The 12,387-nt window shown below is 38.6% G+C and overlaps 1 protein-coding gene across 2 annotated transcripts in view; it reads left to right on the forward strand.

Annotated features, from left to right (window-relative positions):
* The window catches only part of myo3b (myosin IIIB), a 78,772-nt gene that overhangs the window by 40,904 nt on the left and 25,481 nt on the right, over positions 1-12,387 (forward strand). The window contains exons 23-30 of one of the 2 annotated variants that reach the window (XM_028021902.1): positions 1,970-2,049; positions 3,346-3,366; positions 4,507-4,584; positions 6,656-6,861; positions 9,161-9,272; positions 9,370-9,532; positions 9,917-9,997; positions 12,025-12,121. In XM_028021902.1, coding sequence (XP_027877703.1) covers positions 1,970-2,049; positions 3,346-3,366; positions 4,507-4,584; positions 6,656-6,861; positions 9,161-9,272; positions 9,370-9,532; positions 9,917-9,997; positions 12,025-12,121 — 838 coding nt within the window. The remainder of the gene's footprint in view (positions 1-1,969; positions 2,050-3,345; positions 3,367-4,506; positions 4,585-6,655; positions 6,862-9,160; positions 9,273-9,369; positions 9,533-9,916; positions 9,998-12,024; positions 12,122-12,387) is intronic. The other variant, XM_028021903.1, reaches the window with a different exon arrangement.

The raw sequence follows: 12,387 nt of genomic DNA on the forward strand, positions 1-12,387 counted from the left end.
TGAAATTTCCATCCCGTCACATATTTTTAGTCTCTGTTTATAATCCTGTAGTTACTTTTCAGAACAAATATCCTACAAATTTTAAATGGCATATTTAAACATGTCGGAATCCTTGCCAAATGCAGCAAAAAAAAACCATTAGTAGGAAAATAAATGTGCAGAAAAATACATAGAAATCATCCGACGACTGTCAGAAGCTAAAAGCAGCATCACTACCGGCTTAAAAGGCTCTTTTGAAGTGTTCTCTCATCATGTTTTGGGTTGCTTTGACTACAGCAGTGTATGCACTACTATTTCTGTGTGTATTTTTACCCCGTGAGGCACTACGTTGCTTTGGCTCACAGAGGAACCTTTACTGCCAATAGGGCGTCCTTTATCTAAAGTTAGAAAAGGGACGACTGTTAATTAAGCCATCAGAAATTGATTTTGATCTCTTGCAGCATTTGAAACTCCTAATACTCATCTGATCGGCCTCTGAGGAAAGCCAGCCGCTGATCCAGTCTTTAGTTTTTTTTCTGCCTGGCTGTCAGACGACGTCCTCAGCGCTTGACGTGAGACTTCATATTGGAGGAGCCGGCTGCATATTTTGCATTTTGAAAAGTTGGTCTGCGTGTGGTAGAAAATCTAGAACAATTGTTGGCCTGTCAGTTCGGCTTTATCTTAGAAAACTTACAAAGGTTTACCTCCTTGCCATACCCGGCTGCCTGGGTAATGCTGCCTCCTGTGTCTGCAGACATATTTTTCTAAAGGTGTGTGTGGCACATCTGTGCAGCTATTGTTTATTCATGGAGTAAACCCTTTGAAATGTGTTAAGATACTTCCCACTCATTATAAAAATCCTGCCACCCATGGATTAGGACTTTGATGTCACCAATCCTGCTTCAAAGGCTTCTTTCACTGCTATTAATCACAGTTTAGCCTCTGAAGATATAGCCAGAGAAAACATTTGGACATCTTGTGCAGAAACTTTGAAATGTTCAGACTGTCTTGCATATGCTATGTTCATATCCTTTCTACTGTGTGTGTGTGTGTGTGTGTGTGTGTAGGGATGTTTGACTGCTGTGCATGCAGCTGCACTCCTGAGTCCATGGGATTCACAGAGATTTAGGCTCCTTCTGAACAGTCTTTTATGAGCCGGCTGCTGTATGAACACAAACACTGTAGTGTAGTTTCCTCAGTTTGATGTTGTCAGTATTTCTCAATAAGCATTTCCATCATTCTAAGACTATCAGAATTGTTCAAACTTTTATCCGTTTTTCATAACCATAATGAGTTGCCAGCTTTTTTCCTTTCTGTCTGCATTTTGGGGAATTCACTTGTTGTTGGATCTTATTTGTAACTCTAGTCTAAAGCACTTTAGTGAATAAACTGCCCAATATGGAGGCCAGTGATCAAGTCTAGACTGACAGTTACAACACTTACTGAAAAACTCATGAATGTCCTGTTTTTTTCCCCCCATCTGATCACTTTTGGGGACATAAGCTTCACATGTGACTTCACATGGTCATCACATGTAGTTTGATTTTCACATGGGCATTATATGTAATTTATGGGTTTTTCATCAGCTTCACATGTTTGTTGTTCACATGGATATCAAATTTTGTTTTAAAAAGTTTCACATGGATATCAAATTTTGTTTAAAAAAGTTTCGCATGTGCATTAAATGTAATTTATGGGATGGCCGTCACATGTTTTTGTCATGGGCATCATATGTAATTTGTGTGTTTCAGATGGTCATCGCATGTCGTTTATGGGTTTTGCATCAGCTTCACATGGCATCATATGTTTGTTTTTCACATGTGCGTAACGTTTATAAGTGTTATATGGGCATTGCATTTTATTTTAAACAGATAGTGAGCTTGTGAAACCCATACCCTATTTTAATGTGAAGCACTTTGTGGGTTTTATCTGTCAGCGGCGCCATGTTAATAAAACTGGCTTACTATTGTAATGATTTTATTTTCAACAGGAAATCTGGCGACGTCCAGGGCTCGGGTCACCGCTGCCTCCAGATCTCTCCCCCCTCAGCTCACCTCGGGACGCAGGAAGGTGCGATTCCACTGGCGTGAATCAACACATGATGCTTTTTATTTGTTGCTCACAGGCATCGCTCCATAAGAATCACAGTAAAAGGCTGCGCCACGAAGCATAGCCACGTTAATTGACTACCCTGTTGGCTGTCTCGCTTGCGGAGAGGCAGCATCGCCATCTGTTATTTGGTTTCTGCAGCTTGAAAGTCATATATTAGATTTACAGACTTTTCTTAGCAGACAGTGAGGTGTTTGGCAAATTGGTGATATGCATTAACCAACTTCGATAGATTATTGCATCAGTTCATATTCAAATATTTTGTCTCTTTTACTTGCTAATAAATCATGCTTTAATAATGTTTTTGTAACTGTCAGATGCTAAAATTGTTCCTGTAAAGCAGCAGATTGTACGTTTTCCCCACATAGCATTCACTTTTGTAGTGTAATTTCTCTCTTTTTGTTTTCATAGCACATAATTTAGACAATTGATGCTATGTTAGCATCTCATTTCTTATGGAATTTCAATTAAAATTTTTTACATTATTTTTCCTCTACATATAAATACTCAACTTATCACCATCCCAGGCATGAAAAGGTATATTTTATTGCAGTAGCAATACTTAATCTTTCACTTCAAATCTACGAAGTTTCACAAAGGAAAAGCAGACAGAAACATGTTTCTTTTTTTTATCGTTTCTATTTTGTACAATGGTGACAGTCCTGGGTCCTGTCTTATGTCCATCTTTTTATTTTTTTAGCTCAACCTACTGATTTTCTGTAGGATTAAGGTGTTTAGGACTGAGATGACCATGTAAGATAGTTGATTTTCTACTGGGGACACATTTCTGTACACATTATTTAAATCTCTGGCTCGTTGTCCTGTTGAAAGAACCAGTGTTGACCAACTTTTCCAGTAGAATAATCCACCAGATTATAATTTAAAATTTCAACGAAAATTGCAACTTAACAATAATTCTTAAAACTATGCATGATATGTTTTTTTTAAAATACGTTAGTTGTCAAACAGCTCATATTTATTCTCATCTGACCAAATGACATGGTTCCAAACAATTGCGCATTTGCAATTTTATCAAATCTAAATAAACGAATACATATTTATGGAGGCAGACTTATGAACACCAGTGAGTCACGTTCCTAGCAAGAAAATGCTGTGACTGCTTCCCAGCCTACATTTAGAGACATGAAGTCACCTGATGGTTAGAGTGAAACCCTCCTTCATCTTGAGTGTCTTTACTTTCTATTTCTCTTTTCCCTCTATTTCTATGTGATTTGCCAACATGTGTTGCACTCCAAGTCTCCAAAATACCTAATGAAGGTAAGACTTTAGTTGCAAAAGTAAAACCTTCTAAACCTACATGTACTTCCCCAAAACTGCAGAGCAGAGGCAAATTGCGAGCAGCTTTTGGACAAACATATTTCTGCAAAATCAACTGAACGTTCCTGTCAACTTTGAATTGTGTGAAGCTTCGCTTTTCAAACTTCAATCACAAACTGGCAGAGAAAAATGTAAATCATCTCTTTTGAACTATTTTCCCCGCACAGCCACAATTCTGTGTTATCAATGTAAACAAATACTCTGTGATGTCTCTCTTAGATTATAAAAAAGAACCCTCTTAAAATTAGACACAAACACACCACATTTTAAGAAAAATAACCATGGAAAATCAGTTCCTCTTTGATGAACTTCCACCAACTTCCACCTACTCACTTATTCTTGAAGGGGAAACAGACTTAACTATTAACAGCTCAGTGGGAGTGATGCAATATGTATGCTGCCTTGTTCTCAATGGGAGCTGGAGAAAAGTTGACAGAAACGGACACTTATAAAAAAGTTGCCAGATTAAAGTGATGGGCTGCTTGCTGGAATAGTGGAAATGGGTCCCAGATAATCATTTCCTCCTCTGAAAGCAGATCATACTCGAGTACAAAGTGTGCGAAGATCTCATTCTGTTCCTGCACACGGGGAGCATACCTTTCTTCCTTTGAGCAAGAATAAAAGAAAGTTTTCAGATATGCACGCTGCTACATTGACTTGCCATAAAATATCTATTGCATCATTAATTTTGATGAAGCTATGAAATGCAAGGGCTGTTGGAAAGCTTAAACTGTGTCCTCATTAATCCGTCGTCATTTGGATGACTGTCTGCTTGGTGATGGTAACTCTTATTACCCGGAATGCTCTGCAATTTTCCCATGCCCCTCAGCAGTGCCGAATTATTCTCTAGATTGTTAGCTTTAAGTGTTTATCAGCTTTTTGTTGTATCGACGGCACTTAGTGCAGCTGTGTATTCCCAAGTTGCCCGTTCAGTGAAAGGAAAGCTGCTACAATAATGTCACTTTTATCTCTGCCAAGAACGACCAGGTTGCAAATAAACAGCATTACATTCGAATCTCCTGTTTTGAGTTGGACCTGCTTTATCAAAGCAGGGTTTTAACAATGAATGTCTGTGTTCAGGTGGACACTCTGGAGATGATGCGTCACCCAGAAGAAACCACCAACATGAGGAGGCAGACTGTGGCATCTTACTTTCGTGTAGGTGTTCTCAAAAAATGTACACATATTTATTTACATACAATAAATCAACTTCTTTAAACATGTACATTTTTAAATGTGTCTTTTGATAGGTTTTTAGATTCTAGATGTTCTAATAGTCTTGGAAAAACAAAAAAAAATCCATGCTGCAATCTGTCTTATTGTACTTCATGCACAATTGATGAACTTCGACAGTATCAATAGCAGCCAATAGCAAGATCAAAGAAAGACTAGAGACAGTTTGAACGAATCTATAACCCTCTCTGGCACTCAGGCAATCCAGATAAAATGAATCAAACTTATAATCATACATGATAAATTAGCATCATCTATGATTCTACATCAAAAATTTACTTTATAAAATTTGCATTATATTGTACAGCTCAGGACTGGGATAAGGTCTTGTTTGAGAGAGGAAGTCTAAAGACATGAAGCCATCCCAGCTTCTTATAGGATCATTACAAATGGAGGTCTTTATTTCTGCCGACTCAAAGGTAGATGTGCATTCTGGGTTTCAAATCAGTAAAATCATATTTGACAGCAACTATGTAGTAAACATTTGAACTGGCCAGCAGTGCATGCCTAATGAAATCTGAACCCTCTTCAAACCGTTCGCAAACAAGACCTCTCATATTTGTGACGTGTTTGTCCTTCGTAGTGGGAATTATCATATTCCTTTGAACGATAACTATCATCTTGAAAAGTTTAGGTTCTCAAAGCGTCACCGAGTTTAGCACATAATGGTTGTTGGTATAGAGTTTATACCGGTAACCATTAATGAGTACCTATACCACTAATGCAGATTAATGGTGAAGCAATAAACCATTAATTTGCACTCATTAATTTGCAGGCAGTTAAACCAGTTGGCCACATCTGGAAACACAGTTTCTGTTTGTTTTTGTTTGTTTGTTTTTGGACATTTTCCTCTAGTGTTGCAACACACAAAATTTAGAAAAATACATGACAACAGTGTGTATTGGTAATAGTAGTTAGGAAGTCCAACTGGCTTTAGTAGTAGCAAATAATAACCCGGTGGTGAACGATCAAGTGATTTGGACTGTAGGCATATTATGTGTGCCTCCTTCTCATACCACTTTTCTGTGGAGATTAAATATTAGCAGCTTTAAATAAACAATATTTTAGCATCACTTTGTTGTGGATTTTATACTGCAGCATATATGTTATGTATTCTCCAGCTAAACCAAGATGCTACACATTTTTGGGACTTGTTAAAAAAAATTCTGTGGCATAAAAGGGTCAAATTAGAGACTCCACATCCACCGTAGATAATTCCAAATCGTATGGATTTAATGCAAATGTATCTATTCAAATGTTGCATTACTCTATAATTTTGTTAATTAATCTCGTACTGCACTGTGCAGACACTCTGTCTACGCTGATGAAGATTCAATCAAATCGACTTGTAGAATTCTGAAAATAGCTTCAACTGAAAGGAGTTAGTAATAATTACTTAGTAATTAGCTGAACTTTAAGAAGCACAAAACAAAGCATTTCAGCTATATTCTATTTAAATTTCTTTTAAAAAGTGTGGTTCTCCATGTACAAATTGACTGCTCCAGATTGTGACCAACATCCTCCAATCCTGGAAGGATCAAGGGGGTATAGACAGTGGATGGATCCCAAACAAATAGCGATACAAAGAAAACCACTGCTCCACTATGCAGCCCGGCTGAGTTTCAGTGTTTCCTATAGGGGTCTTAAAGGCATCACTGCCATTTCCAATATCACATTTAAAGCAAACATTGAATCTTTAATTTGTGTTTTTAGCAAAGAAATCATTAGATCCTAGAAGTTCTAAACTTTTATACGCTTTGAATTCTTACTACAAGTAGATTAAAAAAATATGTAATGCAAAGAAATTTGTCAGATAATTAAAAAGTATTTTTGTCCATTCTCTGAGAATTTAGAAAAAGTTAATAGTTCAGGTACTGCTACACCTTTATATAAGGCTATGTGGAAAAAGTTGTACCTTTTTTTTATTTTATTTTATGATATAAAATTATTTTTTTACAGTACTCATGATCTTCTCCTCCCACTGTTTACTCCACAGTACTCCCTGATGGACTTGCTCTCTAAGATGGTGATGGGTCAGCCGCACTTTGTGCGCTGCATCAAACCCAACGATGACAGGCAGGCACTGCGCTTTTGCAAGGAGAGGGTGATGGTGCAACTGCGCTACACCGGGATCCTGGAGACAGTCAACATCCGCCGACAAGGCTTCTCCCACCGCATCCAGTTCGAGGAGTTTGTCAACAGGTTGTGGCAGTGGTGATGAGATGGGGTTGCGTTTCCACTCTGCCTCGCTGTTCTGCATCCTCCAGAGGGGACGCAGAGCTAGTTAGTGCCGCTCTGTATCACACAAAAACACGAGTTCTTTAATTAGATAGAAGTCCAAGTTGAGCCGAGCAAGAGGCTGAGTAATTGGCAGTCATTAGTGATGGAGCAGCACCTAATCTTTGGACTACTTTAACTGGGTGGATACTGTAGTCTGGGAAAATATGAAAAAATTCAAACAGGGTGGAACTGTAATTATAAGGGGAGATGCATTTTAATGGGTTTTCTTTTACTATTCATAACGAGAGTTTGTTCTTGCACCAAATGACCTGGAAACGCTCAAACCTAGCCTCCCCGTCCCACTGGTATTATATCAGAACACAATTAAAACAAGCTTCATCATTAGGGGAACTTTATGTAAGGGTGCCTTCTTTTCCCCTAAAAATGTGGAACATAATCTTATAACTCCCACTTACACAATGCTTTCAACATGACTTGAACTTGAACATCCTGAGTCATTTCAAGAAAAATAAAAAACATATTTAGACGAGTCTGAGAGAAAACTCCTCATGTTTGATCAATGTTGCTTTGAAAAATTCATCCACTTCTAATGTGGATTCTTTAAAATGATCTGAAATTTAATTAACTTGGGCTTTCGGCCAGTAGGAGAGAACTTTGAGATGACGGGTTAGTCTCACTGCTGAAAGGAAGCTTTAAAGTATTTGCTTAATTTTGCGGGCTGAAACTTTGAGCGAGCTTATGACGCTTTCTTGCATGTCCTACTTTTTCCTCCTCGTTTCAGAGCGATTACTGGAGGATCATGCATGACTTGACATGAAAACAGTTTTTTTTTTGTTGTTGTCTTTTTCACGTGTGATTCTGCCAACCGGAGAGAGCGTGCCGCTTCGGTTTTAACCTCGGCTTCTGAGTCCGCATCATCCCACCTGAGCCCGGCCGGGGTTGTACAGACGGACCCGAATGTCTAAACTGCACCCCTAGTAAAAAACTGATTTAAATTTGTGCTCTCATATCAAAGGCTCGTCTGATGTTGCAGTGCTTTGTATTTACCATCAAAGAAATAACAGGTATCAACAGGAATTAGTATGAAAGGCTTTAGACCGAGGCAGGGAGGGGAGTTCAAAGAACTTTTTTCTTCTTGTTGTTCTTCTGTTTTTGACCAACTCCGTGGCGCTGGAGATGAACCAGGGGCTCTGGAGCCTTGATGTCCCTGTTCAAACACTCACAAGCACCCTGTTCTGTGCTGCTATTCTTTAAACTACAACAAGAGAACCTGAATTCAGACAATGTGAGCAATAAGCAGCAGTGGGACGGATGCACGGTGATAGGTCTCAGATGGTTTCAACAATCTTGCAACAATATTGCCTCTTTTTTGTCTGACAGCTGATTTTCAAACTAATCACAGTTTTAAAGGTAAAGACGTAGCGCACATGGCTGAGAAAATTAAAAGTGCTATGGTTTCCAATTAAATAAAAGAGGCCATCAGGAACAACCTTTCCTCTTGTCACACTGTCTTTGGACATTTTTTTTAGATAACTTTGTTTTTTTGTTGTTTTGTGTTCATAAACAGTTTTCAAATGTAAAAAAAATACTTGTTTTTATAGTTCCTTTTTTGATCATTAACATGTGCTATTATACAGAATTCTCTGAACTTTTTTAGCATCCCAATAAAAGATGTTTAAAAATCTTTAGAATCAGTTAAGCTTTTACTACAATAGATTAATATCACAGAGAAAAACCTTGATGTTAAAGAAATCAGATGTTGCCTAAAATGTTACACTGGGAAATAATTTTGTTACTAATTCCTATGAAACAAATAACTTGTTTTTTTAAAATTCACAACGTATTAAGGAACATTTAATTAGTAGTCTTTGATTTCCTGCTTTCTTGCAGTTAAGTATGATGTGACATGAGGCACCAGATTACAAGGCACTCTTCAAAATTGGAAAGACAATAAAACATGTCTTTGCAGTTAAGCAGATGTGTGCAGATCTTTGTAAATCAAGATGTGACTACAGAAAAATATACTTTTCTGAATCTGTATCTACAATTGAAACATTACTGTAATTGAAAAAGTTTGAAACCCCTGGAACAATCTGCATGTACACCAAAGTTTTAGCCCCAGTTAAGGTGAACAGGAAGGAAAGGGAGGTAAAAAAATAACTTCCAAAGCTCATTATTAGAGAAGTGCAGTAAGTATTTATTTAAAGCTTTTTAGGAAAATCTTTATTTTGTGATCATCTTGTATTTGTTTGTCTGACAGATATTACTACCTTGCATTTCGCGCCCACCTGATGCCTGAAACAAGCAGAGAAAACACAGTCGCTATACTGGAACGGGCCAAACTCCAAGGCACAGTGTTAGGGAAAACAAAGGTAGCATGACTTCATTTTTTTAAGTTTGGGTTTGCTTATGGTTTGTTATAAAAACAAAAAAAGAAAGAGAGTACAGGTGAACTGAATGTCCTTTCAGGTGTTTCTGAAGTACTACCATGTGGAGCAGCTGAACCTGCTGCTGCGGGAGGTGATAGCCCGGGTGGTGGTGATGCAAGCTTATGCCAAAGGATGGCTGGGAGCACGCCGATACCGGAAAGTAAAGGAGAAAAGAAACCGCGGCGCCGTCATCATCCAGTCAGGTGGAGTTCTGTTATCTTAAACAGGAAATAATCAAACATAAACCAAAAACACACAAATGAGTTCCTGTGTTTTGTTTTATTCTTTAACACTGAAACAGTTGCAGTTTGGATGTTTAGACGATTCCTTGTCTCTCTGTGGTTTGTTTTCTGTAAATATATGTGAAAGACACAGTTTGATAACCACATGTTGACCCACGAGGGTTAAGAGCAATGCTTCAGAGCAAACAATAAGACCTCTGAGAGTTCAAAGGGAGCCGTTCTGTGGCCACCTGGTTTAGCCGTGTTTTGAAGTGGGATCTTGTGTAGTATCTGCAGTCTATTTTGTTTCACAGAGGTAGGTCAGCGATCTCGCTCACACACATTGTTTTCTCCCTCTTCTTCTAGCCTGGAGGGGCTACGTTGCGCGGCAGAATCTGAAACAAATAAAAAAGGAGCGGGAACAAGCTGCAGTCCGCATACAGTCAGGTATGAAATGTTTACTTTGCTAAGAAGTGTGTCGTGTAGTGATGCGTAACATCTGGACTGTCTTGTGTAATTCTGCATGGGAGAAATTTTTCAAAAAGAATGTGGATAAAGGTCTACAAACCGTGCATCCTTGTGAAACACCTTTTTGATCTCCCCGAGTAGCCCGCAAAATAGTAATTATTAATTAATAATGCATAGAGAAACGCTTTTGAAAGTTTGGGCAGCATTTGGTCCCCACGTTTCTGAAGAACTGTGCATACTGAGATCCGTCTTTCCTTTCATCTCATTCCCAGTAAAGGCAAGAGAGGGGCTTATCCCTTCTGTTTCCTCACGACTTCCTCTCTCAAATTCCTGGCCTATTACACAGCCCTCACATACCAGAAACAAGATGCCTTTTTATACTGTCAACCTTTTCATCTGAAATGTAAATTAATTCTTACTCAGTGTGCCTTGACGAAGATCAAAGTGGGCACATTAACCTTCCCAGCTCCAGCCCCCCAATCCTCTGAGCCTCTCAGTGGAGGACAAGAGAGGGTGCCAAAAGGGGCTGGAGAGAGGAGGGCAGGGGGAGGAGATCTGGCATTGTTTCCCCTGGCTCTCTTAAGGGCTGCCCTCATCTGCCACATGGAGCTTCTCAGTCGCCTGCACACCTTGTGTAAATGTGCTCCATTAAGCCCTTGTAAATAAAGCTGCTGAATGGGTAAACATGGTTTTGGTGTGAGGAAAGCCTCTCTGTCGCAACTGCCTTTCTTTTCAGACAAGGGTGTTTGTGTGTGGCCGCCGGGGGTTCACGGGATGGTGGGGTGGAGGGTGTGGGGGGGGCCTGAACCTGACACAAGTGGGGCCTCAGCCCCTGTCGCCCCCCCACCCCACTCCTCCCGGCACAGCACTCCAGCACATTCACATTGTGTGTTCTCCACAGCTTATAGCCTTTGAGGTGGGCTGCATTTGCATCTTGAAAATAAACAGATGCCTTTCAAATGTATGAGCCTGGTGGCTTCTCAGATCTCAGCAGGACCCGAGGGACGTGCTCACCATCGATCAGATTAGACCATGCAAAGGAGAACCGTTGCTCAATAATGTACTTGAGCATTCTTTCCCTGTGCATATAATTTTGTCAGAAAAACACAAAGTGGGCCCAGTGACTAACCCAGCATGGTTCTTTCCCCCTCCTTCAGAGTCTTAATACATCTCAATAATCACACAAACTCAGCTTTAATGAGTGCTGAATTTATTTCTTTATACATATATATATAAATATTTATATATATGAACCCCATTGAAAACTCCATGGCTGTTCCACCAAACATTGATTTTTGAACTATTCCTGAGTAAAAACATTAGTATTGTTGTTTCTAAATGAATATGAACTTGTTTTCTTTGCATTATTTGAGGTCTAAAAGCACAACATTGTTATCGTTATTTTGGCAATTTTTCATTTTCTGCAAATAAATACAAAATTTTTGCTTGGACGTTTGGAGACATGTTATCAGTAGTTCATAGAATAAAAGGACAATGTTCATTTTACTCAAACATGTACGTCTAAAAAGTAAAATCAGAGAAGCTGATCATTTTAGGTGGTCTCTTAATTTTTTCCAAATCTGCATATAATGTATATTATTCTCATTAAATAACTGAATCATTTGGAAAATCATTTTGTTTCATAATTATATCAAATGTTTTCTGTTCATTATGATGATTTTTTTAACTTACAGCTAATAAACACTTCAACATCTATTAAATATTATCTTCAGCTAGTTAAATGCCTGCCTTTAATACCTATTTAAAGGTATTAAATGGGTAGTGACCAGCCAGGTCAGGCTGTTGCGTTAAATAGGTCAGAGTTCTTCAGCTTAACAAATAACAAGAATTCAAAGAAGTAGAATTCAAAGAAAAATTTCAATTTTTCCAAAGGTATATTAATCAAGACTAGTATGAAAGATTTTTATCATGACTCTACATTGTATTGTACAATGTGGATAGGAGACAACACCACAGAGTTCATCTCATGGTGGAAACCTGTGCAGTTTACAGGGGCCATCGAGTCCGTCATGTCCACGGATCCCAAGGGCAACTATGTGAAAATGAGGCCGGAGGAAAGACCACCAAAGAAGAGCACTCAAGGTGAGATTAAGATTTATAGTCACTTCTGACATATTGAAGTGTTTCAGTCATTTCCTTTTTTGATTTACTGTGCAAAAGAAGTTCTCTGAAGTAACCCTTTTGCTGGGCTGATTTGCTTATTGTTTCTGTGTTTAACCTCCCCACAACATGATTGCTATTGTTACTTCAATAATTTGCATTAGTGTTATACTTCAATAAATCTCATTGTATCAACTCATTGTGTTAAACCATGTTTGTTTCCTTGACGGAGCCACTGACTAAGTACC

Source organism: Xiphophorus couchianus, chromosome 7 (assembly GCF_001444195.1).
Source record: "Xiphophorus couchianus chromosome 7, X_couchianus-1.0, whole genome shotgun sequence".
NCBI classification, from domain to species: domain Eukaryota; kingdom Metazoa; phylum Chordata; class Actinopteri; order Cyprinodontiformes; family Poeciliidae; genus Xiphophorus; species Xiphophorus couchianus.